At 40.6% G+C, this 26,944-nt stretch overlaps 2 protein-coding genes across 5 annotated transcripts in view; both read left to right on the top strand.

Annotated features, from left to right (window-relative positions):
* Nucleotides 1-22,346, top strand: part of kank3 (KN motif and ankyrin repeat domains 3) — a 32,616-nt gene extending 10,270 nt beyond the window's left edge. Inside the window, exons 2-13 of one of the 4 annotated variants that reach the window (XM_061683522.1) lie at nt 6,380-6,465; nt 7,811-7,883; nt 8,412-8,497; nt 9,050-10,834; nt 11,902-12,004; nt 12,209-12,436; nt 12,550-12,640; nt 12,944-13,163; nt 14,791-14,940; nt 15,867-16,063; nt 17,957-18,058; nt 20,979-22,346. In XM_061683522.1, the coding sequence (XP_061539506.1) occupies nt 8,461-8,497; nt 9,050-10,834; nt 11,902-12,004; nt 12,209-12,436; nt 12,550-12,640; nt 12,944-13,163; nt 14,791-14,940; nt 15,867-16,063; nt 17,957-18,058; nt 20,979-21,038 (2,973 nt within the window). In that variant the 5' untranslated portion in view covers nt 6,380-6,465; nt 7,811-7,883; nt 8,412-8,460 and the 3' untranslated portion in view covers nt 21,039-22,346. Of the gene's footprint in view, nt 1-6,379; nt 6,466-7,810; nt 7,884-8,411; nt 8,498-9,049; nt 10,835-11,901; nt 12,005-12,208; nt 12,437-12,549; nt 12,641-12,943; nt 13,164-14,790; nt 14,941-15,866; nt 16,064-17,887; nt 18,059-20,978 lie in introns of those variants that run through there. The other 3 variants (XM_061683524.1, XM_061683523.1, XM_061683525.1) reach the window with 3 other exon arrangements.
* A 1,469-nt stretch (nt 22,347-23,815) lies between these two features.
* On the top strand, nt 23,816-26,278 carry LOC133406520 (GTP cyclohydrolase 1-like). The gene is given in 7 exon segments (XM_061684185.1): nt 23,816-23,907; nt 25,265-25,332; nt 25,335-25,360; nt 25,449-25,504; nt 25,869-25,900; nt 25,973-26,057; nt 26,164-26,278. Coding segments are annotated over 7 exon segments (474 nt in total).
* Nucleotides 26,279-26,944: the final 666 nt, after the last annotated feature.

Here is a 26,944-nt window from a genome sequence, read left to right as displayed (position 1 = left end):
TACCCTAAATTTGCAATCAGATTGTCCTGATGTCACCCCTACATTGCTCAGGGCCTCAGGGGGCATATTCTAATGACATGTAGGGTTTGCTATGCTGTATAAGCGGTGCATTTGTCCTGAAATATTTTTTGGGGGGCATTTCATCTTAAGTATAGCATGTCTCATGATTTTTATAACATTTGGGAAGGAGTTCCAATTTGTAGTTTGTAGAGGAACACAATTTACTGACATAAGTTTAACCTTTCCGCTCGTTTCCTCAGTCATCCCTGTAAGAGGAATAGAAAAAAAAGGGCTTTTTTTGCCCATAGACGCCATGGAAAAGCTCTATTTTTATCTAAATAAAACTCTAACTCACTTCAGCACAGTTGCTTGACACCAAGATGCAACAAGATGGGGGAAAATACTTGTATTGCTTTGGCCTGAGCACAAAAACAGTGAATAGGTGAGTTCTTGTCGCCGAATAACACAGGATAGGTTCCTGTCCAAAAACCTGCAACAATGTGAATGTGCGAATACTGGACCACAAATATGCAGGGGGTCCACTGTGCATGTACTGTAAGTTTCAATCCACGCATTAGCTGCACTTTGCATTAGAAACACCCACTGGATAATAGAACTTGTGTCAAACTGCCCAGCTGGTTCTCAAGCACGCTCACCGAACACTGGCTAACTTTATTAGATTGACTGTGCGACATTATGAACCTGTGCACACTTGTGAGAGAATGAACAGGCATGCTGGTATGAAAGGAAACAACAAGGCCTTACAAAACACAGAGTGTGTCGCCACCAAAGAGGCATAAAGCTTCATTGTCGAGCCTCAATGTGCTCAATTGTGCTTGGTGGACAATCTGGAAGGAAAGGGGAAGGCCTGCATGTGATGTTTCAAGTTAACCGGACTGTGGTTGAAGTACACATACTGGAACACACAAGCGGGTGTGATGGATGCAGAAAGGACGGGAGGCCGGAAGTAGCTCCTGGTTAATCTTTAAATGTGTATTGTAAAAGACAGAGGTGACAGTGTTTGCAGTGGACTCAACATACTGATGAAGAGCCATCAAAAACCTCGGAGCCATGCTTCGTGTGACCTCTGGTTCATGATGGCTCATGCTGACTCTATTTGTTCAGTGCTCACTCTTTTGCTTGTCTTCTCTGTCTCTGTGTTTTCCTGCTGCATTCAGGAAGCAGCTTTCAGGATGGCCTGATGGGCTTCCTGCCCACTCCTCCTCCTCCTCCCAAACACTCCACCACTTCCACCCCGATTCCTACTCGGAGACAATGGCAGGTCTCCTGCAGGGGCATACAAGGGTGGGTGGGAGTATATGAGTGGAATTTATTAGGGGAAAAGTGGCCTTCCCTTCAGGAAACTGCACAGTTCTGTCTAAGCAGCAAGAGGCCCCTCTGTATTTACATGTATGAAGACGTGAATTAAATCTCCTTCGGATGAATGTCAGATCCTCACCTTTACAAGGAATTACAAATAAGATAACATGGGTTTAGGTTTTAATCGGATGAGAGTGAAAAAGTATGAATAATTTTCACAGCGTAAATTTCATAAGTAGGTTTTCTTTCAAATGATATGATCTATAATAAAGATGATCATCGATTTTGCAATGATGGAAATATGCAATATTTGCTCCCATTTCATTTGGTGTCAAATGCTGTCCCTTCGCATTGGAATGTATGAAAGTGCCCCCCAAAAATCCTACCAGGGAAGCAGAGACCATTCATTACTTGCTCTGACTGTATATACAGATACATTTAGGACCGTTCAATATGTATATATATATATATATATATATATATATATATATTGTCCCTTGCCAGTGTGTCTCTCTTTCGCCCTGACGTCTTTTTCCGAGAAAATGGCCGGTGTGGGGAAATGAGGTCATTGTTGCAAAACGTGATCCTGAGACCCAAAGCAGTACATTTCCTCTTCTGTGAAAATTTGGATGATCCAGTGTGTTCTCTTTTTTCCTGATTCCCTCTCTGTGAAGACATGGGATTGTGCCGCTCGTCACATGTTCCTACACCACCTAAGAGGGGAAAAAATTAATCTGCATCAAATAGGTGCTCTTTATTGGCCATATTATAGGGCATTTATTGTTGCAGTACAACTCATTAAATTGCAGTTGTATAAATCTGCTTGTTGTAAATCGGTGGTTCTTGCCTTGCCTAAATAAATATGGTAAGATGACTGTGGTTATTACATTTCATCTTACCAATGCAAGTTTGTAGTATAAAGTATGAAGACATTGGTGCAGGCTGCTGACGCAGGTCATTTTGGCAAGATCAACAAAACTGGGCCTTGAGCGATACCATTTTTATACATTTATGAGAAAGAATATGACTGCAATGTGACACACATTGATGTTAGAAGTGATGTCACATTTTGGTGTAATTTTTGTTATAACATGGATATGAATTGACACGGAAACTATATCATTAATGATGGGAATGGCATTTGACAATTTTTTTCTGTGACAATCAATTCATTGGAGCATTAGTTGCCGGGTGTGATTGACTGGCGAGCCAATCTCACACCTTGGCCCGTTGCACAAAGTCATCTAAATCGAGTGTTCATTCTAACAGATTGCGTGCTGTTGGCAACAGGTGTAAAAGTGGTGGAGACCACCATGTTTTAAAGAGGGTTTTGCACTTTAGGTACCACTGATGGTTTTCACCATGGAAAATTTGGAGAGCACTGCAAGCACCAAATAAAGTTGGAAGTGATGGAAATGGAAGTGTTAGTGGAAGACAAACAAATTACTGAGTTACAGAAAAAAATTTGTTCCAGTAATTATGGTGAAGCCAGCAACCGCATAAAAGCCATGTTTTGTTTGATTTAACTCATCACATTCTGCGTTACATTGCGTTTAAAACTTGTAACAGGAGTTTTGTCATTGCTGATATGGCATGACTCCTTCTTGTGACTGGCTCCAAGTCAGCCCTTAGATCATTTAGAAGGTACAAAATTGCATTGCTTCATCGACAACATGACAATTATTTCTGATATTTCAAAAATGTTTACACAAGCAAAAAAAATCTGTTCTTCCTGTCTCTGCTCATTTTCCCTGCGTCTCGTCGACATGGTTACGCACAGTGAATTGTTTGCCCCTGCCTAGCCGACCCTGTATTTAAAGACGCAAAATCAGTCACCGCAATTCGTCTCTATTTGCATATACTCCTAACATAATGCAAAAAAACTAACTGCACGGCAATTTAGCGCATTCGGTAGACGCAAGCCTAAAATCCCACTTTGCGTGACAAATCAAGTTTGCGGCCAATTTGGCAGGCACAAACTTTTAATAATCATCAGGCTCCCTATGTTGTATGTTTTGAGGTCTCTAATTTGTTGACATTGAATGAGCAGCGGCGGCACGGTGGCCGACTGGTTAGAGCGTCAGCCTCACAGTTCTGAGGACCCGGGTTCATTCCCCGGCCCCGCCTGTGTGGAGTTTGCATGTTCTCCCCGTGCCTGCGTAGGTTTTCTCCGGGCACTCCGGTTTCCTCCCACATCCCAAAAACATGCATGAATTGGAGACTCTAAATTGCCCGTAGGCATGACTGTGAGCGCGAATGGTTGTTTGTTTGTATGTGCCCTGCGATTGGCTGGCAACCAGTTCAGGGTGTACCCCGCCTCCTGCCCGATGACAGCTGGGATAGGCTCCAGCACGCCCGCGACCCTAGTGAGGAGAAGCGGCTCAGAAAATGGATGGATAGATGAATGAGCAGCGCCTCTGCTGATCACACCCAAGTAGTGCATTCTCATATATTTGCCTCAATAGCTTCAAACAAGCCAGCACGGTGGATGACTGGTTAGCATTTTAGCAGAATTTCTGCCACAAACAATTAACCAACTGATCGATTATTATGCCCATGCCTAATAAATACTATGATCGGCAATAGCCACACAATGAACTAACTGAAACTGCTTCTTCAAAGGAGTGAAAGTTTTTCTTTTATAAAAAGTTCACATTTTTGTGTGTACTAGCTATATATTTAAAGATTTTGGGGGTTTTCACTGACTTAATTTGGACTGTCGAACAAATGTGAGTATTGAATCGTGTGTGGGTTTTAGCTGCTCACAGCTCAGGGTGTCGAGGGAAGGAATGCAGCTTCCCCATGCACTCTGTAATTTGCTACCTCTCATCAAATCAGACAGGAGTGTACTGTATTTGTGTGTGTGTGTGTGTTTGTGTGTGTGTGTGTGAAGAATAACAACAGTCATGTGAGATGAGGAGGGTAAAGAGGGTGGGACGGTGAGAAATGAAAGCAGTTAAATGCAATAAATATCACCGGAGATGTCAAATGTGTATTCAGTACTTACAGGTCCTCTATATTTTGGCTATTTAGACCTCCATAGAGTGACTCTCTAACACTTGGACTTAGTATAAAAGGGTCAATTTCATAAAAAAAAAACATCATACGAATGTCCAGAAGAGGCCCCTCTGTTAGCTACTTCTGTTTGACCCAGTTTTGTATCCGCTTTATCCCTATTTGGCTAAGACAGCCCCCTTTCCTCTGATTGGTTTCCTCCGTGTAGAAGCAAAGCAAAGCAAAGCAAATTTATTTATATTGCGCATGCACAGGGTAACTCAATGTGCTTCACATGATTAAAAGCATTTAAAAACAGCTTATAAACATTTAAAACGAAGAGAAAAATAAAGAAATTATAAATAAAACTAAAAATACAATTAAAACAGCGTACAGTGCAAGAAATATCATTTAAAAGTGGAAATGTTCTAAAAAGCCTGGGGGGGAAAACATGCACACTTGGGGCTGACATCACTTCTGTTGGCACTTTATTCCATTTGTGTGCACCATAATAGCTAAATGCAGCTTCACCATGTTTGCTTTAGACTCTGTGCTCCACTATTTGACCTGAGTCTGTCGATCTCAGAGCCCTACTGGCGTTATATCCCATTAGCATTTAATTCGTGTATTCAGGACCTAAACTGTTTAGTGATTTATAGACCACTAGCAGAACTTTAAAATCTATTCTAAAGCTGACTGGAAGCCAGTGTAAAGACTTTAGAATTGGAGAAATATGCTCTGACCTCTTTGTTCTGGTCAGAACCCGAGCTGCAGCTGTTTAATGCTTGTTTTAGGGAGTCCAGTCAGAAGACCATTACAATAGTCAAGTCTACTTGAGATAAAAGCATGGATGAGCTTCTCCTGGTCTGCTAGACAGATGCAAGCCTTCACTCTGGATATGTTCTTCAGATGGTAGAAGGCAGTTTTAGTAATTGATTTGATATGACTGTTGAAAGTCATGTCAGACTCTATCAGAACACCAGGGTTTCAGACTTGGTCTTTGGTTTTTAAAGAGAGTGACTCCAGATATTAACTAACAGCAATCCTCTTTTCTTTATTGCCAAAAACAATTATCTCGGTTTTGTTGTGGTTTAATTGAAGAAAATTTAGGTTCATCCAGTTATTTATCTGTTTTAGACAGTGACACAACACTCAACTCCATTGGACTGTCGTCATCGGAGACACTGCTAGATATAACTAACTGTGTGTCGTACATAGCTATGATAGTCAAAATTAAAGTTCTGAAGACCCACTTGTGAGAACGCACGTGTTTTTTCTGTTGACAACGCTGGCTCGGGAGCGGAGATGTAGGCGGAGATCTTCGCTAGTGACATAGATAAGCTTGAGAAATTCTAATGACCTGATTTCAGGCCTCTCTACAGAAAAATGTCTGGACATCAGGAATGAGTGGACGATTTTAATTCATATTTCACATTTACTGATGCACCACAGAGACAGTATTACATCCCAAATACTAGAAAAAGTTGTAAACAACTTTAAGTAAAAGTACTGATACAAAAAAACTATTCTGGTAAAAGTACTGAAGTCACTCCCTTACGTAAGTACAAAAGTACACATTTATAAATGTACTTAAGTAAAAGAAGTAAATTGACATGCTTTCTCAAGGGGCAACAATGGACAAAACAAACAAAAACAGATAGGCTTAAATGAAAAGACGAGCTAATATTTGTTCTATTGAAATAAAGTTATAGTGTTAACAGTAAAAAAAAAATGAAAAAGCTAGATAACTAGCTGACTGTATATACTAATAGCTAAAGAAGCTAGAAACAGTTGTTTGCCCACTACCAAAAAGGCGGGGGTTAGGGTTTTACAGCACTCAAGTCTTTTTTGTCGGAGACTCATCAGTACGGCACATCTTGATGTGGCAATATTTACCCACTCTTGCAAAAAAAACTTTAAATCCATCAGATTGTGAGCCCTCTTCAGATCACCCCACATATGTTTAGTCAGATTCAGGCCTGGACTCTGGCTGGGCCATTCAAAAACCTTAATTTTCCTCTGGTAAAGCTATTCTTTTGTTGATTTTGTTCCTCTTCATCTTCAGCTTTCTGTCCTTACACTGGCAGGTGTTTGGAACGTATGGACGTACGTGTGGAAGTATAATGCTGCCACCAACATGCTTCACTTTAGGTATAGTATGTTGTTCTTTTGGTGATGAGCAGTGTCATGTTTGTGCCAAGCAAACCTTTTGAGATTAAGGCCAAAAAAGTTCAAGCTTGGTTTTATCGAAAACAACACATTTTCCCACATGCGTTTGGGAGAGGTCAACACCAAGGTTGATTGGGTTTGGCAAAATTAAGAATTTTCAGCCACATTCCAACTTTTTTAAAGTTGTTTGATGGCAAGATAGTGTCTTGTCAGTGTATCCCTGCTTTGATAGATTCACACGTAACCAATTTGTGGCACCAGTGAACTAGCAATTATGACTCAGTTAGACACACTGGTTACTGGTAGAAGAATCAGTTCAGTCTTCAAGCATGTGAAGCCCTCTGAGTGTTATGTAATTGGTGCACTTTGTGGGAAAGCAAACAAGTAAACAAAGTCAAAGCATGAGCATGAGTTTAAAGAAAAGTAGTAAAATTAATTGCTTCTGTCTGGTTTGGAACAAAACCCACTGCCTGAGGTTGCACCTTTGAAAACTGTGTGCGTGTGTGTTGTCTTCGTCATTGTGCGCTGTAGTGAGACAAGAAACAGGCCAACACACTGAGTAGAAACAGTCAGTAGCTGATAAGACGATACTGTGCAGAAACCGCTGGAATTTACAACGTATTATTCTGTTTATGAATTAATCCACCAGCAATCATATCCCATAACACTTTTTTGAGTGTCTTGTTTGTTGTGGGCTTTGTGGTTTATACTTTGATAATAAATTGACTGAGTTGACAGGTGAGCGTGTGTGGGGGTTATCAGTTGTCAGTCAGATACAAGGGCGACTGGCGTGTTTCAACAGCAAGTTGTAGGAATGTGCCTGAGGCTGCTGGGAAACACATCTGTGTGCGTATTATTGTGTTTGAACCTAAATGAATGACTGCATGTACTTGATGTTTTCTGTGTGAAATGGGTCTGTATGAGTAACTAACAATTAGTCACATTTCATAAATAGGACATTTTGTCATTTCCTCTTTGTCACGATGCTGGTGAACAACACAACAACACTTTATTGCAAATTATTGCTTCGTTCTGTCTTTTAAGTGTGCCTTCTTGTGCCAGGTCATTGCGTGCCGTTCACAACCGTGTTTGACAATGGGAATACAAAAAATGCTTGCTACAGAACTGAACGGAATTCCTTGGTGGGAAGTTTGGGAACATGGCCATTGGTAATATAGTGGTTCGCATAGCAGACTATAATGCAGCCATTGTGGGATTAAGTCCCACTCAATGGGCTAGTGAATTCACTCCAAGAGTTGAGATGTCAAAGTGTGTGAGTGACTCATGTTCTGCTATCACAGACTCATGGCCTTTCCTTATTTTGTAGGGCTGAGCTCAGTCGAGAAGAGGGAATCACCTTGGACTCTAGCTGCATGAATCCTACATTTAGCCTGATCGAGGTAGGTCCGAAAGCATCGTTCTGCATTTGACGACCAACAGCAATGCACACCAGCGCTCAAACCATGCATCTATACCTGCAGTGGAATGCTATTGTGTACTACAGTAGAAAGAACCCCCAGGGTAAAGAGGTCAGAAGATTGACATTAGGTATTAGGTGATGTCATTCTGTTGAAAAACAAACAGCTGATGTATGAGACATTCTTTCCAATTCAGCTACAGGCTGTCACACAGCACAGGACAAAGGAGCTTTACGAAAACACAAACCTCTTTGGACTTTGCTAAGCAGTTGGGTCTCATTTTATTTCAAAGTTAGCTATGTAGAAATGTGGACTAAAGTCATGATGACATACTATATAGACCCATCACCCTGTAATACTTACAGTAAGAAGAGGCTTGTTTGCCTTAGGGTCATCAATTTTTCTTCTTCATAAATCAACGTAACTAAGGGGAGTGCTTTGGATATGACATCGGTTTTGCTCCCTTGTCACTGATGACAAATGCAATCATGTCACTGTATGTTTTCTTAGCTAGGTGTTGTTTGAGGCAGTGTGTGCTGAAAGACCCTGCACCTGAAAGATGACTCAGTCAGTGCAAGTTAACCCAAAGCTGCCTGGTAAGTACATGAGCATGTTCTATATTAAAATAAAAATAATCTCTTCCAGGACGCAAGTCCGACTTGTTTAGGTTTAGAATAAATGATTCCCTGGAAAATAGAAATAATCCTTTCTTGGGTCAATACATAAAGTAACATTTTAACATTCTTAGCTGCCATACTATTGTGAACAGACGTTAACGGCTGTTGTACTCTTCAAAAACATAATTGTGTACAAAAGTATGGCGAAGGAACAAAACAAGTGAAAAAAGCAATTTACTTCAGAACTATCAATTTGTCTGCAAGTAACAAAATTAGCTCATTATAAGCAGACGAAATGTCAGGATGGCTGCAGAAATAAAGAAGGGAAAAATCAGAAATCAAAATAGTACTAACCAACCATTTACAAATACTGACTAAAATATTAGCTCCTGCATCACTGCAAAGGTTGTAATAACAGCATTAGTTTTGATACAACATTTGTTTTGGATCTCATCCTGGTGTACCAAATGTGTGTAAATGATCGTTTCTGTGTGTTATTTTGTTCAGTCAAATGTCCAATCTTTCTTACAGATTTGGCCTCTCCATTTCTCTACCCAAGTCAAGAGGAAGTTGACCAGCCGGCATCGTACTCTGTCCAAACGCCATATGGTTTCCAGCTTGACTTGGACTTCCTCAAATATGTTGAAGAGATAGAAAGCGGACATAATATTCGCAGGGCAGCTGTCACATCTCGTCGTTCCGGACGGGGGCTGAAAACCTCTCAGAGATGTGTGGGGGGGCGCACAAGTGGATGGACTTCCACAGAGTCTCTTGCCTCTCCTGCTAGTGAGGATGGCAGGGTGCCTCCCCTGCCGCCACCAAGAAACCGCCTTGGCTCTGCACCGTGTGAAGTGCTTTCTCTGTCCCCTGTGACCCTTCTCAGTGTCCCCTCACTGTCTGCCGGAGCCAAAGTACCACCCCCTCCACCACAACGCAACCCTAGAGTTGAGCGAACTCTTCTGGAAACTAGCCGGCGACTACAGCAGGAACAAAGCCACCACAATGGTGGGCGATTCCAGCTTGCAGATCCTCCCAAGCAGGTGTCAACCTCTGCATCGGCTCAGCCTCTGCAAAGCAGCTGGTTTAAACCTAGTCCTCAAACCTCTGGACTCAACACTCCTGCTACAGGCACTACAGTGACTCCAGTCCCCCCCAGCCAACTGCAGACAGTTAGAGAGCAGATGGCTACAGCCTTGAAACAACTGAAGGAGATGGAGGAAAGAGTAAAGGGTGTTCCAGCTCTTGAAAAAGAGGTGGCTGAGCTTCGTGCTGAGAAAGACATGCTGTTGTTAGCACTTCAGGAGAAGAAAGCAACCGTGGATGTGATTCCTCAGCCACACAAACAGTCAGTAGAATCCTCTACCCAGACCACAGAGACTTCCCAATCCAACCCTAATATCCAGAGTCGATTAAGTTCCCCAGCATCACCTGATCACAAAGGCCATGGAAAATCTAGGGAACTGAAGAAGCTTGCTGAGAAATTTGAGGGGAAAGAGGATTGCGCTGCAGAACTTCCATCCAAAGTAGTTTTGAAGGCTACTAGGAAACTGTCTGTTGACAAGAAATCCGTAGCAGTGGGTGATGATCAGCCCATAGACTCAGTTGTTTTCTATTACAGCCACAGTGTGAAAGATGCCGCTGTGGGAACCGAGCTCCGTGTTTGTGAGAAGGGCACAGGAACTGAAAACCCTGTGGTCCGTGAGGAAGGAACACAGGTCAGAGCAGAGACACGAGAGGCTGGGGTTTGGGTTATGGAGTCACTACTTGGGCTGACATCTGAGGCTCAGCGTGAGATGGACACCTTACAGGACACCATTAAATTCCAGCAAGAGTCTATTACGAGTCTAGAGAGCCAGCTGAGCGGGGCAGACAAAGATCTCGGAACACTCCGAGCACAGATTGAGGAGATAGCCTTAAAAGTCACGCTTGAGAAGGGAGTTCTTGCCAAACCAGATGCCAAGGATGCCCAGATCGAGACTACATTCTCGACCCTAAAAGATGCTGCGGTTTTGTGCTGCCCAGTTGTGATGGATGTATGTGTAGGTAACAGCGTTCCAGCTGACCTGATTGAGCAAGGTGCCCAAACTGATGCTAGAACGACACCAGACGAACCAGTATCGGTTGCAATGGCCACCATTGGTTGCCAGTACGAAAACATGCTTGATGACAAGACTGAAGATGAGAACGTTACCGTGCTCAAGAAGAGACAGTTAACCATAGATGATTATAAGATCTTTCCAGAGGAGGCAGTTAGTATGTCTGAGGAGAAAGAGGAAGACCAAGACGTCATAATGACACCCAGCAACATCAAGACAGGTAACTTAACATGACTGTAATTATCTTTGCTTTCACGTTGAGTTCACGTTCTCTGGTCCGAATCAGTCGATGAGTTTGTAAGCGTGTTCTGTTTATTTTTACACAGTCCAAAAAATCCAAGTGAACCAAAATGCGTCACAACAAACCACGAGAGATCGCTTTCTTCTCCTATTGCTCTCAAAAAATGTAAACAGAAAAGGTTTGGTGTATCAAATAGTGATTAAAACAACTCTACTAAAAACCATCTGGAGTAAAGTTGGCCCTTGTTGACAACTTAAATATGTTTATGCACGCTCTACCAGACTGCATTAATCCAGTAAATAGCCAAGTGCATTTAAAGGGGACGTCTATAGCAAATGATCGTCTTTTACGCAGAGAAAAGACTTGCTGCTACCAGCCGATATACTACTGTACATGCTGAACCAAATATCCATCCAGACATCCAACCATTCTCTGAGTCGCTTGTCCTCATTCGGGTCTCGGGCGAGCCGAAGCCGATCCCAGGTAACTTTGGTCAAGAGGCAGGGTACACCCTGGCCTGGTCGACGGCCACTTTCAGGGCCACTATAGACAAACAAAATATTCACGCTCACATTCGCACCTAGCATATGTAAACCATTTTTGTTAGTTTTTAATCAATGGATGTTTATGGAGTTTGGGAGGAAGCCGGAGTACCCTGCGTAAACCCACCAAAGCACAGGGAGAACATGCAAACTCCACACAGGAAGGCTCAAGCACTGAGAGTCGAACCCTGAACCTCAGAACTGTGAGACAGAAATACAAACATGCTAAGTCAAAGATAATTTTTTTATTGCTCAGTGAACTGGCTCTACTTTTAGTTATGCCACCATAAACTATACCTCAATCCAACTTGAACTGTAATTCTGACCAAATGAACCACAAAACTGTTTGGAGCAAAACATACCAAAGGATGTGAGAGCACCATTCATGGCAGCAAGCTTGAGATTGGTATATCCCTTGACAGAACTAAATGTTAAACATGTTGAATTATTATAATAATAAATCATATTATATATTCTTTCATTTGTCATCCCTACTGGAAACAGGTATGCTGAAATCAATCATGAAGAGGAAAGATGGCAACGGTGCAGGTGAAAATCGCACACCAGGCAAGAAGAGCCTGCAGTTTGTTGGCATTTTAAACGGAGGGTGGGTGCCCCAGTTTCAAAAACACCTCATAATTGGCTTAAAATCTGTTAACACTATCTGATACTGTCGCATAAAGAATGATGATATAATTTGTGTGTGTGTGTGTGTGTGTGTGGGGGGGGTTCAGTATGTTCAACATTTCTTAAAAAAAAGTCAGTCAATAAGTGTGACCTTCAGAGTTTTTATAGTATTTGTATTGATTAGGTATGAATCGACATCCAGTGAAGAAGAGGAAGATGAAGAGGAGGGGGAAGAGGGAGGCTCCTCTGAAGAAAGTGGAGAGGGGGACTGCTTAGACAGCACGGAGGAGGATGAAGTGGATCTGGAGGAAGAAACGTCAGAGGAGGAAAGAAAGGTCAACATGGATGAGAGCGACACTGATGAGGAAATTCTGAGAGCATCAAATGGGTCATCTGATGACATCAAAGAGAAGTATGGACTCCGGTGTTGTGTCGGTTTCGATTCATGGAGCGCTCACATCAAACGTGTGAAAACAACGTGCCGTGTTTTTATGGGCAATTGAGCAACTGCTTTGTTCCTAACAGGTTTGAACTGAGCTCCAAAATGCGTGAAGCTTGCTTTATTCTCAAGAATCACCTCAATGATGACATCCAAACACTGAAGAGTAAGGAAGTGGTGCGTCTCTCCATGCTTCTTGAAACCATTTACAGTAATCACCTGAACAATGTTATTTCTTTTTGTATATTTAATGAAGGCTGATGATTTCAGTTTCACAGTTTTTGAGACAGTTTCTAGCATCAATAATTCAGACTTCTTACATTAAATTCAGTAATAGGAAATGAACTGAGTAGATGCTAACACTGAGGAATCATCACTCAGTGGAATGTTTGGTAGTACAAAACCATTTTACAAAAAAAACACATTCCAAACTATCAAAGAACATTCTGATGGAAGTTGTGTTGCCAAATGTACTTACAGCTCGGCAGCACTCACACGGTCCAGCTCGAGTGGTTCCGCGTGTCCAGCGCCAAAATGGCTCAGCCTTCACGTGTGTCCGACTACCTGACGGCGTTCTCGGAGGTGTCCGCGCTGCTGCTGGAGCACGTCGTCAACATGAGCGATGGCAACGGCAACACCGCTCTTCACTACAGCGTCTCACACTCCAACTTTGGTGTTGTGGACCTGCTGCTGGACACACGTGCGTGGTCACTGCTCTCCTCAGCGGATGTTCTGTTATTCTATAGGCTAAAGCTCAATCAGATTCCAATCACATGTTGTACTACACCAGACGCTTCAAACCCCAATACAAGTACTGTATCAAAAACACCCCTTTAAAAGATCACTGAGCGCATGGAGAGCAGTGGCTCTTAAAACCTTTTACACAAAGTAGTAATACCACCTCAAAAGATACTTGGCTCTTCAAGTACTTCCAATGAACAACTTTAAAATACAGTAGCGTAGTAGACCTACAGGTTTACTCCCAAAATATATTTAATATAGTGTTATTGTAAGAAACTGTGAAACTATGTACAGTTTGAACATTAACACTGCGCTTAAATATAGGAAAATAAAACATCTACTTGAATAACGATTCAATTTAGATGTATTGAAGAAAAGTTGAATAAAAATTGTACCTAAATAAACGTTTGAAAACAAACAGTTCTAAAATATTAAATGAAACTGTATCGTTCTTAAAATGTAAATACAGATGAACTGTACTTAATAAATGCACTGTACTGGATTTAAAAAAACAAAACAAACAACAACAAAAAACGTTGTAGCCACTGTACAAATATGAACAGTTCGAACATTTAATTTGCATACCACTCGTGGTATGCTCGCCACACTTTATCGCTGATCTAGAGTCTCAACCAGTACTGTTTCCCAACATTTATTCATTGACTCAATTAACATAATAAAAAGCTCACGGCACACTACCAAGCTGAAATTTTACAAAAACTGTATGTACTGAAATAATGATGAGTTCATATCAAATAATTTACTAAATTGACTTGCTTAGTGTGAAATCTTTGAGATGAGATCATCCTTATCAGAATCAACGTTATTTGTCAACTATGTCCAAAAAACACACACAAGGAATTTGTCTCCGGTAGTTGGAGCCGCTCTCGTACGACAACAGACAGTCAATTGACAGAGAATGTGACAGTCCGCTGTCTATTTCAGTACATACAATTTTTGTGACACTTGAGTTTGGTGGTGTTCCGTGCAATTTATCCAAAGGAAAATGGTTGCCTTGGCTCAGTAAAGGTTGGGAAACAGTGGTCTAGACCCAACAATCCTAACTGCACTGCAGCTCCATCTAGTGCAGGAATGGGCAAACGTTTGACTTTTAAAATGGACAGATATGACAGGTCATTCATGGATTAGGTTAAAAAAAGAAAAGAAAAGAAAAGGTCAAATGTACATGTAAATGTTTCTTTTAATATTAAAATAATAATTCACTCATATTTTTAAATTGTATTTATAATTGTTTTAATTAGGTAACCAGTTATTTAATGTATACATAAATTTAAAAAAAAGATTATTAAATTATTTGACTAATTTTTTATTTACAAACAATCAAACAATTTAATGAGCTAGATGCATAAAAATATAATCAGTAGATTTAAATTTAGGAAGAAAAAAACATCTAAATGAAATATAAATTTCATTTAGATGTTATATTAAATATTACAGAACTCTTGAAAATGTAAATGTTCGGTGAGCATTATCTTTATAAAGGCAAGAGTTTTTTTTTTTTTATTATTGAATCTTCTTTGCCTTTGTTGTCTCAATGACTTCAGTGAAACACTTGCCTATTCCAGACATGTGCTGCGTGGACAAGCAGAACAAGGCGGGCTACACGGCCATCATGTTGGCTGCTCTGTCCACCGTGAAGGAGGACGACGACGACATGTCCGTCGTCAAGAAGCTCTTCAGCAAGGGCAACGTCAACGCCAAGGCCAGCCAGGCATGTGACAGTCCGCTGTCTATTACACTTCATCTTAGCCTTGTATAAAACAAGGCCTGGACATGATTCTTGGAGTTGATTTGGGATCATCTGATTTGGGGAATGATTAGCAGTACTATTACTCACCGCTACTTTATTTATGTAGTGCTTTATATAGGTAGGGAGTTATTGTTTTTTGTTTTTTTCCAGAAATGGTTATGCCACCTGACCTTTCCACCGGAAATGCTTAATGCGTTCCCAGGCTAAGGTCTATTGGTTCCACGTTAAATGTGATCCCATGTGGTCTTATCTGTTTGGATGACTCAATCAGGTTGTGAAATCTATGCAACAGACACGCGCTCACAATAGGAAGCCATAAGACTGTCTGCCATCACGGCCTGGGCTTTAAATCCAATTACTGACGCTTGTTGTTGCTCTGAGGAGCGTAAAACATTGCATGCAGTGAAACCTTACGCTGCTAGGCTATTTATAATTTCCTTTGAAATAGCCACACAAAGGTTTCCATTTGAGAGCTCCCAAAACTGCCATTTAAGATGTGAATCAACCACTTATGACGAACTTTTGGCTTTTCCGAACAATGCGTGCTCTTTCGCGACAACACTTCTTTCTATGCTAAATCATTAATTGGATACAGAAGAAGCAACAGCTTTCAGGAGAAGCGACGCATGCTTGTTTTTGGAAGCTCAATAGTTTCTTCACTTATAGTGTCCCAGTAGAGCAAATTGCCTTACCTAAAATCACTGTGCAGGAAAAAAAGAGACTTTGCTGTCTATTTTGGTTTTGGTTTTAATTTTCTTCATTGTCACCATTTGACATAGTGGTACTCCAGGATGGTATCAATATGAGACCTGGTTCGACTCTTATGCGCGGGTCATTTGTCAACCCTGCGTGTGTGTAACATCTGTTATTATGCTCTACCGATGCAGGCAGGTCAGACGGCGCTGATGCTAGCTGTGAGTCACGGCCGACAGGAGATGGTGGAGGCGCTCCTGGAATGCGGCGGTGATGTCAACGTGCAGGACGACGAAGGTTCCACAGCGCTGATGTGCGCCAGCGAACACGGCCGAGCTGAGATTGTCAAACTGCTTTTGGAGCAACCTGGTTGTGATATCGCCATCGTTGATAATGTGAGATATGCCTTCATTCACCCGAAACTAACTGTGCATTGTTTTGTAACGGCAACTCAATATTGCTTCAATGCTACTTGTCCCTGTCAAGCCACAACTATAGGTTCAGATCAATAGATTAGAATATCGTGGAAAACTTGATTTCAGTAGTTGAATTCATAGTGGAGGGAAAAAAAAGTATTTTCCTATGTTTTTAAGGAATGTATGAGTTTCACTTTTTGGAATGGAACTACCTACACTGAAATAAATTAACTTTCCTATGATATTTTAATTTATTGAGATTGGATTTGGCCTCTTTGTTTATAAAGCTTTCCCGTCAGCACTCACTGATCGCAACTGTTGGGATTATCTGTTTGTTTATGCCACACGAAAGGATGCTTGTTTGAATAATACACAATGGAGCTAATGTCCACTGTCAAATTAGGCACTGTGTATTTTGAGTGATTGTTAACATAATATGTAGTAGTAGTGGTGAAACTGGCACGTTGCCCTTGTCACAATTATCAACCGTTCAGCTTTAAACGTTGGGGTTGTTTCTTTTCTTTTTTTTCCAATGCTAATGATTTTTTAGTGCAAATTAGTATAATACAGCTGAAGGTCAAATCCGCATGTGTTCCTTCTTGAGTGCTCTAATGAACGCAGCTCTCAACTTCATGCCTTGTTTTTTTTCTTTTTTCTCTGTAACTGAAAAAACACTTTTGATCATAAATGATCCACAGAACGATGAGAGCCAGTGCAGCTGAAGTAAAAGGTCAAATTAGTATTCTTCTGGCCACAAATCTCAACTCATTTGCAAAACCAGAAGATTTTTCTCAGTCATAGTAAGAACTCTCGAAAGTTCAAGTATTAATCGATGCAAGTTGGTAAAATATTTTAAATGTTCCCATAGCTATATATTTAAATACTATCTGAGATGACTTGCAAATCAGTACAGTGTTAAAAGAGATAGGATTTTTTAAATCCTATCTTTGTTTTAAGTACTTAACCGTATACCCAATATTTTAGTATCAAATGAGTGATTGTTTATGTCAAAGAAAATAACAACAGATTTCCTCACTGTTACAATACAAAAAAACAGGCTATAGTATACATTGTATTTGTGGCAGAAGCCTGCTTGTTCTGCAGATGGCTGAATCTTAGCGAAAAACATGAGCGTGTTCACATCTGTGATTCAGCTTCATCTGTTCTCAGGAAACAGCTTGTAGCAGTTTGTTCACTGGCCTTTAGTTTTTTTTTTTTTTTTATATGCTTTTATTTCTATTTCGGCAAGATTGAACCAGCATTTGATCACTTTTGTCTGTCTTCACTTCACCCTAAATTGTGCTTTTGACAGGAAATACAGTGAGCGACTTAGAAGAAAATAAAAATAAAATGTATAAAAAAATTCAAAAGAAAAAAGAAAATCTCTAACTAATGCACATGGATGACACTCAGGTCTTCTGGAAAATGAAGATTCACCAATCAACCCTTTCAACCAATCAATCAACCAAGCCCAAACCAAAAGTTTGCATTGTATTAGTCAGCATGCTTGGGGGAAACTGTCCAGACGAGCCGACATTTCCGAGCTGACATTGAGCCAGAATGAGTTGGCCGCTGCTGGGTTGTGTTTCACTTTTGCACAGCTGGACTGAGGGTGGGGGGAACTCCAACTTCACACAACTCCACTTACAAAACATGACAAACCAGGACTGAAGGCAAAGCAATTCCACCCATTTAAGTTGCCTGGTATCAGTCCTGGATTCAGAGTTTCCCAAACTTAACAAGAAAGTTGTTGTACCGAGTGTGCAGTTCAGCAGTAATTGTTCATTTCTATTCACAATTCAGGGTCGGATGGAAGCTGGAGTCTATTCCGGTCTTTGCTAATCTTTTTATCCTCCTCCCTTCGGACTGCAGGATGGCAGCAATGCTCTCTCCATTGCGCTGGAGGCATCTCACAACGACACTGCTGTGCTACTCTACGCCCATATGAACTATGCCAAAACTCAATGTGCTGTGGTAAGTGCACCTCCTCATTTGCGTGCATTTTGTCGGCATACAAACAAAGTTGTAGCAGCATGAAACCTCAGGCAACACGTTTGATTTCAGGTTTTAGCGATAATTAACATGAAGACTTATTTTTCACTGTCTTCATGAGAACACGTGCAAATTATTATACAGTACTTTGCTGCCCCCTATTGGCATCATAAAGCTCTTGACGTTTTATTTTTTATTTCTTTGTCTTAACTACAGTCCGGTATTATTTATTAAAAGACAAGAGTAGTGATTCTTTATCAAGGTTCTTGAGAGATCATCAAGGGGACTGTGGGAAATTATCCTATTTCACTTAATTTGATCGAAAATCACCATTTATTAATCACAAACACACACACACACACACATATACAGTGGGTACGGAAAGTATTCAGACCCCTTAAATTTTTCACTCTTTGTTATATTGCAGCCATCTGCTAAAATAATTTAAGTTAATCTTTTTCTTCATTAATGTACACACAGCATCCCATATTGACAGGAAAAAAAACCCAATTGTTGAAATTGTTTCAGATTTATTAAAAAAGAAGAACTGAAATATCACACAGCCATAAGTATTCAGACCCTTCGCTCAGTATTTAGTAGAAGCACCTTTTTCTAGCAAATACAGCCATGAGTCTTTTTCTCACACCTGGATTTGGGGATCCTCTGCCATTCCTCCTTTGCAGATCCTCTCCAGTTCTGTCAGGTTGGATGGTCAACGTTGGTGGACAGCCATTTTCAGGTCTCTCCAGAGATGCTCAATTGGGTTTAAGTCAGGGCTCTGGCTGGGCCATTCAAAAACAGTCACGGAGTTGTTCTGAAGCCACTCCTTCGGTATTTTAGCTGTGTGCTTAGGGTCATTGTCTTTTTTTAAGGTGAACCTTCGGCCCAGTCTGAGGTCCTGAGCACTCTGGAGAAGGTTTATGTCCCAGATATCCCTGTACTTGTCTACATTCATCTTTCCTTCGATTGCAACAAGTCTTCCTGTCCCAGCAGCTGAAAAACACCCCCACAGCATGATGCTGCCACTACCATGCTTCGCTGTTGGGACTGTATTGGACAGGTGATGAGCAGTGCCTGGTTTTCTTCACACATAGAAGAATTAAGGCCAGAAAGTTCTATCTTGGTCTCATCTGACCAGCAAATCTTATTTCTCACCATCTTTCAGGTGTTTTTTTTAGCAAACTCCACGCAGGCTTTCATGTGTCTTGCACTTAGGAGAGGCTTCCGTCGGGCCACTCTGCTATAAAGCCCCGACTGGTGGAGGGCTGCAATGATGGTTGACTTTCTAGAACTTTCTCTCATCTCCCGACTACATCTCTGGAGCTCAGCCACAGTGATCTTTGGGTTCTTCTTTACCTCTCACCAAGGCTCTTCTCCCCCAATTGCTCAGTTTGGCCGTAAGGCCAGCTCTAGGAAGGGTTCTGGTCGTCCCAAACGTCTTCCATTTCAGGATGATGGAGGCCACTGTGCTCTTAGGAACCTTAAGTGCAGCAGAAGTTTTTTCTGTAACCTTGGCCAGATCTGTGCCTTGCCACAATTCTGTCTCTGAGCTCTTTAGGCAGTTCCTTTGACCTCATGATTCTCATTTGCTCTGACATGCACCATGAGCTGGAAGGTCTTATATAGACAGGGGTGTGGCTTTCCTTATCAAGTCCAATCAGTATAATCAAACACAGCTGGATTCCAATGAAGGTGTAGAACCATCTCAAGGATGATCAAAAGAAATGGACAGCACCTGAGTTAAATACATGAGTGCCACATCAATGGGTCTGAATACTTAGGGCTCTGTGATATTTCACTTTTTCGATTTTAATAAATCTGAAAAAATTTCAACAGTTTTTTTTCTGTCAATATGGTGTGCTGTGTGTACATTAATGAGGGAAAAAAACGTACCCACTGTGTGTGTGTGTGTGTGTGTGTGTGTGTATGTATAAATAAAAGCACATCGGCCACGCAGTTCTGAGGACCCAGGTTCAAATCCGGCCCCGCCTGCGTGGGTTTTCTCCGGGCACTCGGGTTTCCTCCCACATCCCAAAAACATGCATGGTAGGTTAATTGGCGACTCTAAAATTGGCCATAGGTGTGAAGGTGAGTGTGAATGGTTTCTCAATATGTGCCCTACGATTGGCTGGCGACCAGTTCAGGGTGTATGTACCCCACCTCTCGCCCGAAAATAGCTGGGATAGGCCCCAGCACCCCCGCGGCCCTAGTGAGGATAAGCGGCATTCAACAAATTCTCTGAATCGATTCACTTCCTGGCCAGTGGGGGGGGGGGGGGGGGGGGCTTTGCAAGGGGTGAAGCCGGCGCCTTCAACTTTTATCTGTCGTTTCAGGTTAATTTGGACTCCTCTGTAATTCCGGAACACAGGTTATAGACAAAAGTAAGGTCTATTTGTGTATTTCTACTTCTTACTGACTCGACATCAAAGTATTTCAATCAAAATGAATCAAATCACAACGGATTGTATCACAAACTAAAGAATCGAAATTGAATTGAATCGTGAGGTTCTTAACCATACCCCGCCCTAATGACCAAAATAAGTTATTTGTATTAAATAAATAAAAACTTTTTTTTTTTTACCAATTATATGAAATTGGGTCACTGTATACAAAAAAATAGGCTTGTTTATAGATTCTCACTCAATTATTTTTAACTTAATGTTTAAATTGTTTTACTTATGATAATTATTTATGTGCAGGACTATAAATATATAAATAACACTATAAATAAAGTTAAGTAAAGAGGGAAAGATTACACACTGATCAAGTAAATTTGTCAGTAAACTGATACGCGGGATCATCATTATTTCAGTGTTCAGTAAAAACATTTTCATGACATTCTTTTTCTCATGCCTTGGCACAATAAAGGTTGGGAAACCCTGCGTTACATTGTGTGTTTCAGGGAAGTCCAAAGGCTCCGAGGAGCCCGACCAGCGGCCACAAGTCATGGCCTGCGGAGTAACGTGGCGACAACAGAAAAGCAACGCAAACTGAATCTGGGCTGTGAAAAGCTCCACTGGAATTGACTGAAGTCTCAATGTATTTATATCTTGTAATATGCCCTGCATTTAAAGTATTGTTAATATGAGAATATTATTTTTCCATAAAGATTATGAAAGGTTATATTATGTCCTTGACTAATGAGCTTCTTGCATGTCAGTTACAGGAGATTGTATTATTTGCACTCCACTAACATTTTATACTCGATGTATGAGCGGCAACTTTAACACTACCGTTTTTAAGTTCAAGACTGTTAAAAAAACTCAAGAAGAAACTACAATTCCCTGAGAAAGTTCATGAGAATGCAACAAGATTAGCAATCGCTAAGCAGAAATACCACTGAATACATCACAGTACTTCAAAGCAGTTCCCAGATGGTATGTACTGTATGTACAGTATGTATGAGGCCTTAAAAATCTACTGTATAGGTTTGCGATAAATGATGATAGCCAGCGTAGCCAATAAATGCAGGTACATAGACATGCACTTCCGATAACGTTGCAGTTGTTTGGTGATGTCAGATGCCTTCATCTCGGTTAAGTCGGGTGTTTTGCCCTGAGTAAGTGTTTTAAGTGAAAAAAAAAGATGTACAAGATTTCAGGAAGTCAGCATGTGTGATTATGAACAAAACAGGAATCGAACACAAAATAAAAGTTCATATTTTTTGTGTACGTACAATAGTTTTAAGTGTGAACGTTTGTCTCAGCATTCACATTAACTATCTAAGCCCCTTTGTTTGTTTGTTTTTTACTCAAATGTGTTTTAAATCAAGTTTGAGGCATTTTGCTTAACATTTTGGAGAAGGGTTGATCTTAGTAATATAAAATGGTTATTTTTTTTATTTTGTATTTTTTAAATTGCACACAGGAAAAAAGCAAACTACTGGCCTAGCTTCTGTGTAGATGGGAATATAGGTAAGTGTTGGCTGTCGATATTCCGTATGTGACCTGTGATGGACTGGGATGGACTCCAGCTCCCTGTGATCCTGAACAGGGAAAGAGGCGTAGACATTTTTTTATTTTGCTCTGATACATTTTGTTGAAGTGTCAACATTACATTGTTGGGATGTCTTTATTTTTGCAAATGTCACACCTATGATCCAAGTTTCATAAACTTAGTTACCTGTGCTGATTTAGTCTTTCCTGCCATGATGTGTGAACATTCTCAGCTTCACCGTCTGCACTCTCTATATTTTGGGATTCCTAAATAAAACAATATACAGTATATAAACAATGTATATCTATGTTGAAAATAAAGTTCCAAAAGTTTTTGCAAATTGTTTCATTTCATTCAAGTCAATATATACACATTAGCTAATGTGGCATGTCAAAACATACTATATGTAAGTCCTAATATTTTGCTTACCTTAGTTCAGGGACGTGCAGAGAACGTCTAGCATAATATTATGTAATGGCTGCCATATTTTTTTGTCCAGGCCAGTTTGCTAAGTTTTTTATTTTAAATATATATATATCCACAAAACTAAGGCAATGCCTAATTTCAGTGGAGGGTGTCAGTTTCCAAATATTAAGAACCTTAAAGTACCGGTAATACCGTTGATCATAACATACTACTCGATCGCCTTGAAACATGTATTGGCATTAAAGGATTAGCACCTTACACATTGAAATGTCATGTCTCAGAGAGGACACACCATGTGGCAATGTGACCACTGAGAAATGTAATGCCATTTGCGGAGACCCACAATATCAATACTCGGTCCTCCATTGTTCAGTATTTATGTGCTGCCATTTGGAGATATCGTATGCAAATATATGACATCAGCGTCGAGTGTTATGCTAACAATACTCAACAATTTATGCATTTAAAACTAACTGACTCATGCAATTCCTGTTATCTGGAAGAGTGTCTTTGTTGAGATTAAATAATGGCTGTTCTGTAACATTTGGATTCTTAACCGTGAGAAAACTGAGATGTTGATTATTGGTCCGGCCAGACACAGGCACCTGTTTACGAACACCACTCTGAGGTTCAATAAAATCACCATTGATCAAAGTGAGTGAGCAAAAAAAAAAAAAAAAAAAAAATCTATGATGTATGACTCAACTCTCTCCTTTCGAATGTACATCAAGAACATACCTAGAACTGCGTATTTACATCTTCGCAAGTTCCCAATATTGCTAAGATATGGCCCATTCTATCCATGAGTGACACAGAGACTGTACTTTATGCATTTGGTACATTTCGCCTTGACTATTGTATGCGCTGCTTTCTGGTCTTCCAATGTCTAGTATTAAACACTAGAGCTCGCAGAGAACAGCCATTTAGCTGTAGCCCTCTCTAGCTCTACCGCAGGGCAGCCATTTGGCTGGGGGGCTTTTACCTAACATCCTTGAAAGCCTGCAGTTAGTATAAAATGCTGCAGCAAGACTTTTGATGCGGACTCGAAAGTTTGATTGGATTACCACTATACTTGCCAACATCTTCCTGTCGAGTTACGATGTGATTGAAAGATTGTCTTACTTACTCATAAAATAATGCGGTACATGGATTAGCACCTTCCTACTGTATGATGCTGATTTTGTGGTACCGTATGTTCCATCCTGAGACCTACGCTCGAAACATGCTAGTATTTTGGTGACTCTGAGTCAAAAACGAAGTCAGCAGGTTCAGAGCATTCTCTTTTCTGGCTCCAGTACTCTGGAATCTCCTACCCGCAGAAATTAGAACGGGTACCTCTGTAGTGTGCAATTTGCCTCTTGCCTTACCCCCTGACACATGGAATTTGGCCTGTTTTATTGCCGCTTCTCCTCCGGCCCTCCTGCTCGGAGAGGGGGCTTGGTGGCGATTATCGAAGTGAGGATGTTGCTGTAAGGATTCTGCATTGACCGACCGAGACAAGATCTGAGGAGGATCACTTACCCGCAGACGTTGCTGTGGAGGATTCTGCACTGACCGACTGGGACAGGTCCTCAGGAGAACCACTTCCCCGGAGGCGTCTACCTGTGCCGTGTCATTTTATTAAATGGACTCTCATGTTGTATTAACTCACAATGTACAGCACCATACCATGTAATAAATGTTGCCCACTCGGCATTCACTGCAGCCTGGTCATCCTGGAAGGGGGAGCCCTCTATGTGTGATCCGTTTTCAAGGTTCCCCCAGGTTTTATTCTTTTCCCCTTGCCGGGATGAGAGGTGTAGTCCAGGGAATGTCGTTGATCATTGTGAAAGGTGGGCCTATATAGATAAACTGGATTTATAAGATTATTTAATATTTTAATGCAATATAGTTTAGTTTAGTTAGAATAGTTACAAATTATTTATACACACTGAACGGGCACTCACCTAAGTCGCCTCACCGACGCCACACCGATGTGCCGACATGTGAAGTTAAATTCATCATGTGTTTGATTGTTGGCCCACTAATAGAGAACTTGAGCTGGCTGAGCTTGGACGTGTGGGTGACATTAGAGAGGCGACTATTTTGAGCGCGTGAAACGCTCCCATTCATGTGAATGGAAGTGGCCACGACGACCATCGCTGGCACCAACGAATGCGAGCTTTGCTATTTCATCCACCACAGTTACATTAAAAAGTACAAATATGGTTAAGTATTGTTGTAGAACAGCACATATCTATACTTATACACCGTATTTAAATGTGCGTTCTGTGTGTATAAATAACTCCCACGATCAAACTAATGCGAGGGATTTTATTATGAACTAGGCATCAAAGGATGTGATATCTATCTAGCAGACGCCGCGATATGGACCAAGCAGACCCAAGCTGTTTTTCCATTTAAATTAAGGAAGATGAGTGATCCAATCAGACCAAAGCGCATGTACGTATCGCATAATAATGAGAGATCTGACCATCTCAAATGCCGTGTGGGGAAGATCACCCATTTGAAACCCCCCGACTCATTCTCATTCTCATTCCTTCCTGTGTGCAACATCTTAACTGCCGCAATTTAGGATATACAATTTTTCTCATTCTCAATTGGAGCCTGCAGGCAAGCCTTGTTTTCTTCAAAGAAACATATTTTTAAGAAAGCCAAGGTCATTCTCAAAGTTCGTTCTGTAATATACGGTATGTTTCAGAATAATTGTGGCCTTCAAAGTAGTTGACGACCCAAAATCTAGATAGTCCCGTTCGGCTTTGATTATATTCTACACTAGAGCTTTGGTTGAAAACAGAATGCAGTCAATGAGTTTTACTTTCACAGATATATCTTGAATGATGCCATCTTTGATGAAAATCACAGAGAGATTGTGATTGTCAAGGACATTGAGTTGTTCACCTGGTTCCCTTCTTTGACAAGGTAATCTATAGTGCAGTATTCCAGTACATCCTATTAGCTGTTAATGTATAATTAACAGCTAACATTTTAAATCATAATTTTTTTTCAGGCTCACATTGCATACATCCCAAACAAGGTCGCCATTGGTCTTAGCAAGCTTGCAAGGTATGTTTTGATGAGACACACCTGGTAGTGAGTGGGAATATGCATTCAATGATACATCACGAAGCAACTTATTTAAATATGCTAGCCAAAACAGCCACTTCATCCCATAACCGGATCCCAAACCAAACAGAATCTCAAAAATATGATCATAGTATGGAAGCACGACAAACAAAATAAAACTCAATAAAAAAATCAGCACAATATTGACTTGATTGGCTTGACTTTGATGGCCAGTCTCAGGATATAATGAAAATACAAACCCATTCAACTGATGCATATGGAAGATAAGAAAGTCTATTGTGACATTAACAAGGTGGTGTCTGAAACTTGTTTTCAGACTGAAATGATTTTTATGTGATTTCAGGATTGCTGAAATCTACAGCAGGAGGCTTCAAGGTAACAACAAACAAAAACAACTTGATTATGGATATATTTGGAATATGACAAATAAAGTGTTTTACTCTCCAGTTGAGGAGCGTCTAAACAAACAGATCACCTTGGCCATTCAAGAGGCACTGGAGCCTGCGGGAGTGGCAGTGGTCATCGAGGCCATGTGGGTATAAGAATCCCTTTTCTCTATTCTTCCTTTCAAATCTTGTGCATGGAGTCAGTTTCAGGAACATTAAGTTAAATTCAACAATGCTGTTCGTTAATTCCAGTCACATGTGCATGATGATGATCTACGCCGGTACTGTTACAAGTGTCATGTTGGGAGCATTTGAAGATGATCCCAAGACCAGGAAGGAGTTCCTTGCCCTCGCCATAAAAGAATGACTTATTTGTTTGTTTGTATTTGTTTTTGTGAGGTCCTCAGGTGGTTCAGCTGAGGCAATGTGTACAGATGTTAATATCCACATTGTCTGCATGTCAGTGAATTGCTGTCTCTTGAGGAAATGATTTTTTTTGGTTGATATGTTATTGGAATGTGAAAAATACTCAAGGTGTAAATCGACACAGCTATCCTTTAATTTCTTATCTTTACTGCTTATCACTTCATAGGTAATCATTATCCAATGAAAATCATGGATCTCCAAATTTTGTGAAATGTTTTTTCTTACTCCTAAACACAAAGAAACAAATATATTATCCATGAATCCGTTTTCTAGCAATAACAGTAAATGCATGATTATACAAATAGATTACCTGCAAAAGTGGTTAGCCAATTGTGTCCTGGGATATTTTTTCTTAACATAGGTGATGTGCATTCTCACTTAGTTACATGGAAGACGAGCATCGGATATTGAATAAAACATATGAGTTGATTCAATTTATCTTCAGCAGGGGAAAATGGTTAAAAAGCACCCGGATTTGACAGGGAGAGCTTTGCATGACGATTAACAATCATCATTACATGTAAACACAGTAATAAATGACTACAGCTTATGTTAAAACGAGCTTTTACCAAAATAACCTGCTCAGAAGAGGTTGTTGTATTGAACC

The sequence above is a fragment of the Phycodurus eques genome, chromosome 8 (genome assembly GCF_024500275.1).
Source record: "Phycodurus eques isolate BA_2022a chromosome 8, UOR_Pequ_1.1, whole genome shotgun sequence".
In the NCBI taxonomy this organism is placed as follows: Eukaryota; Metazoa; Chordata; class Actinopteri; order Syngnathiformes; family Syngnathidae; genus Phycodurus; species Phycodurus eques.
The sequence above is the reverse complement of the archived record's forward strand: the minus strand, read 5'-3'. Positions and strand labels throughout refer to the sequence as shown.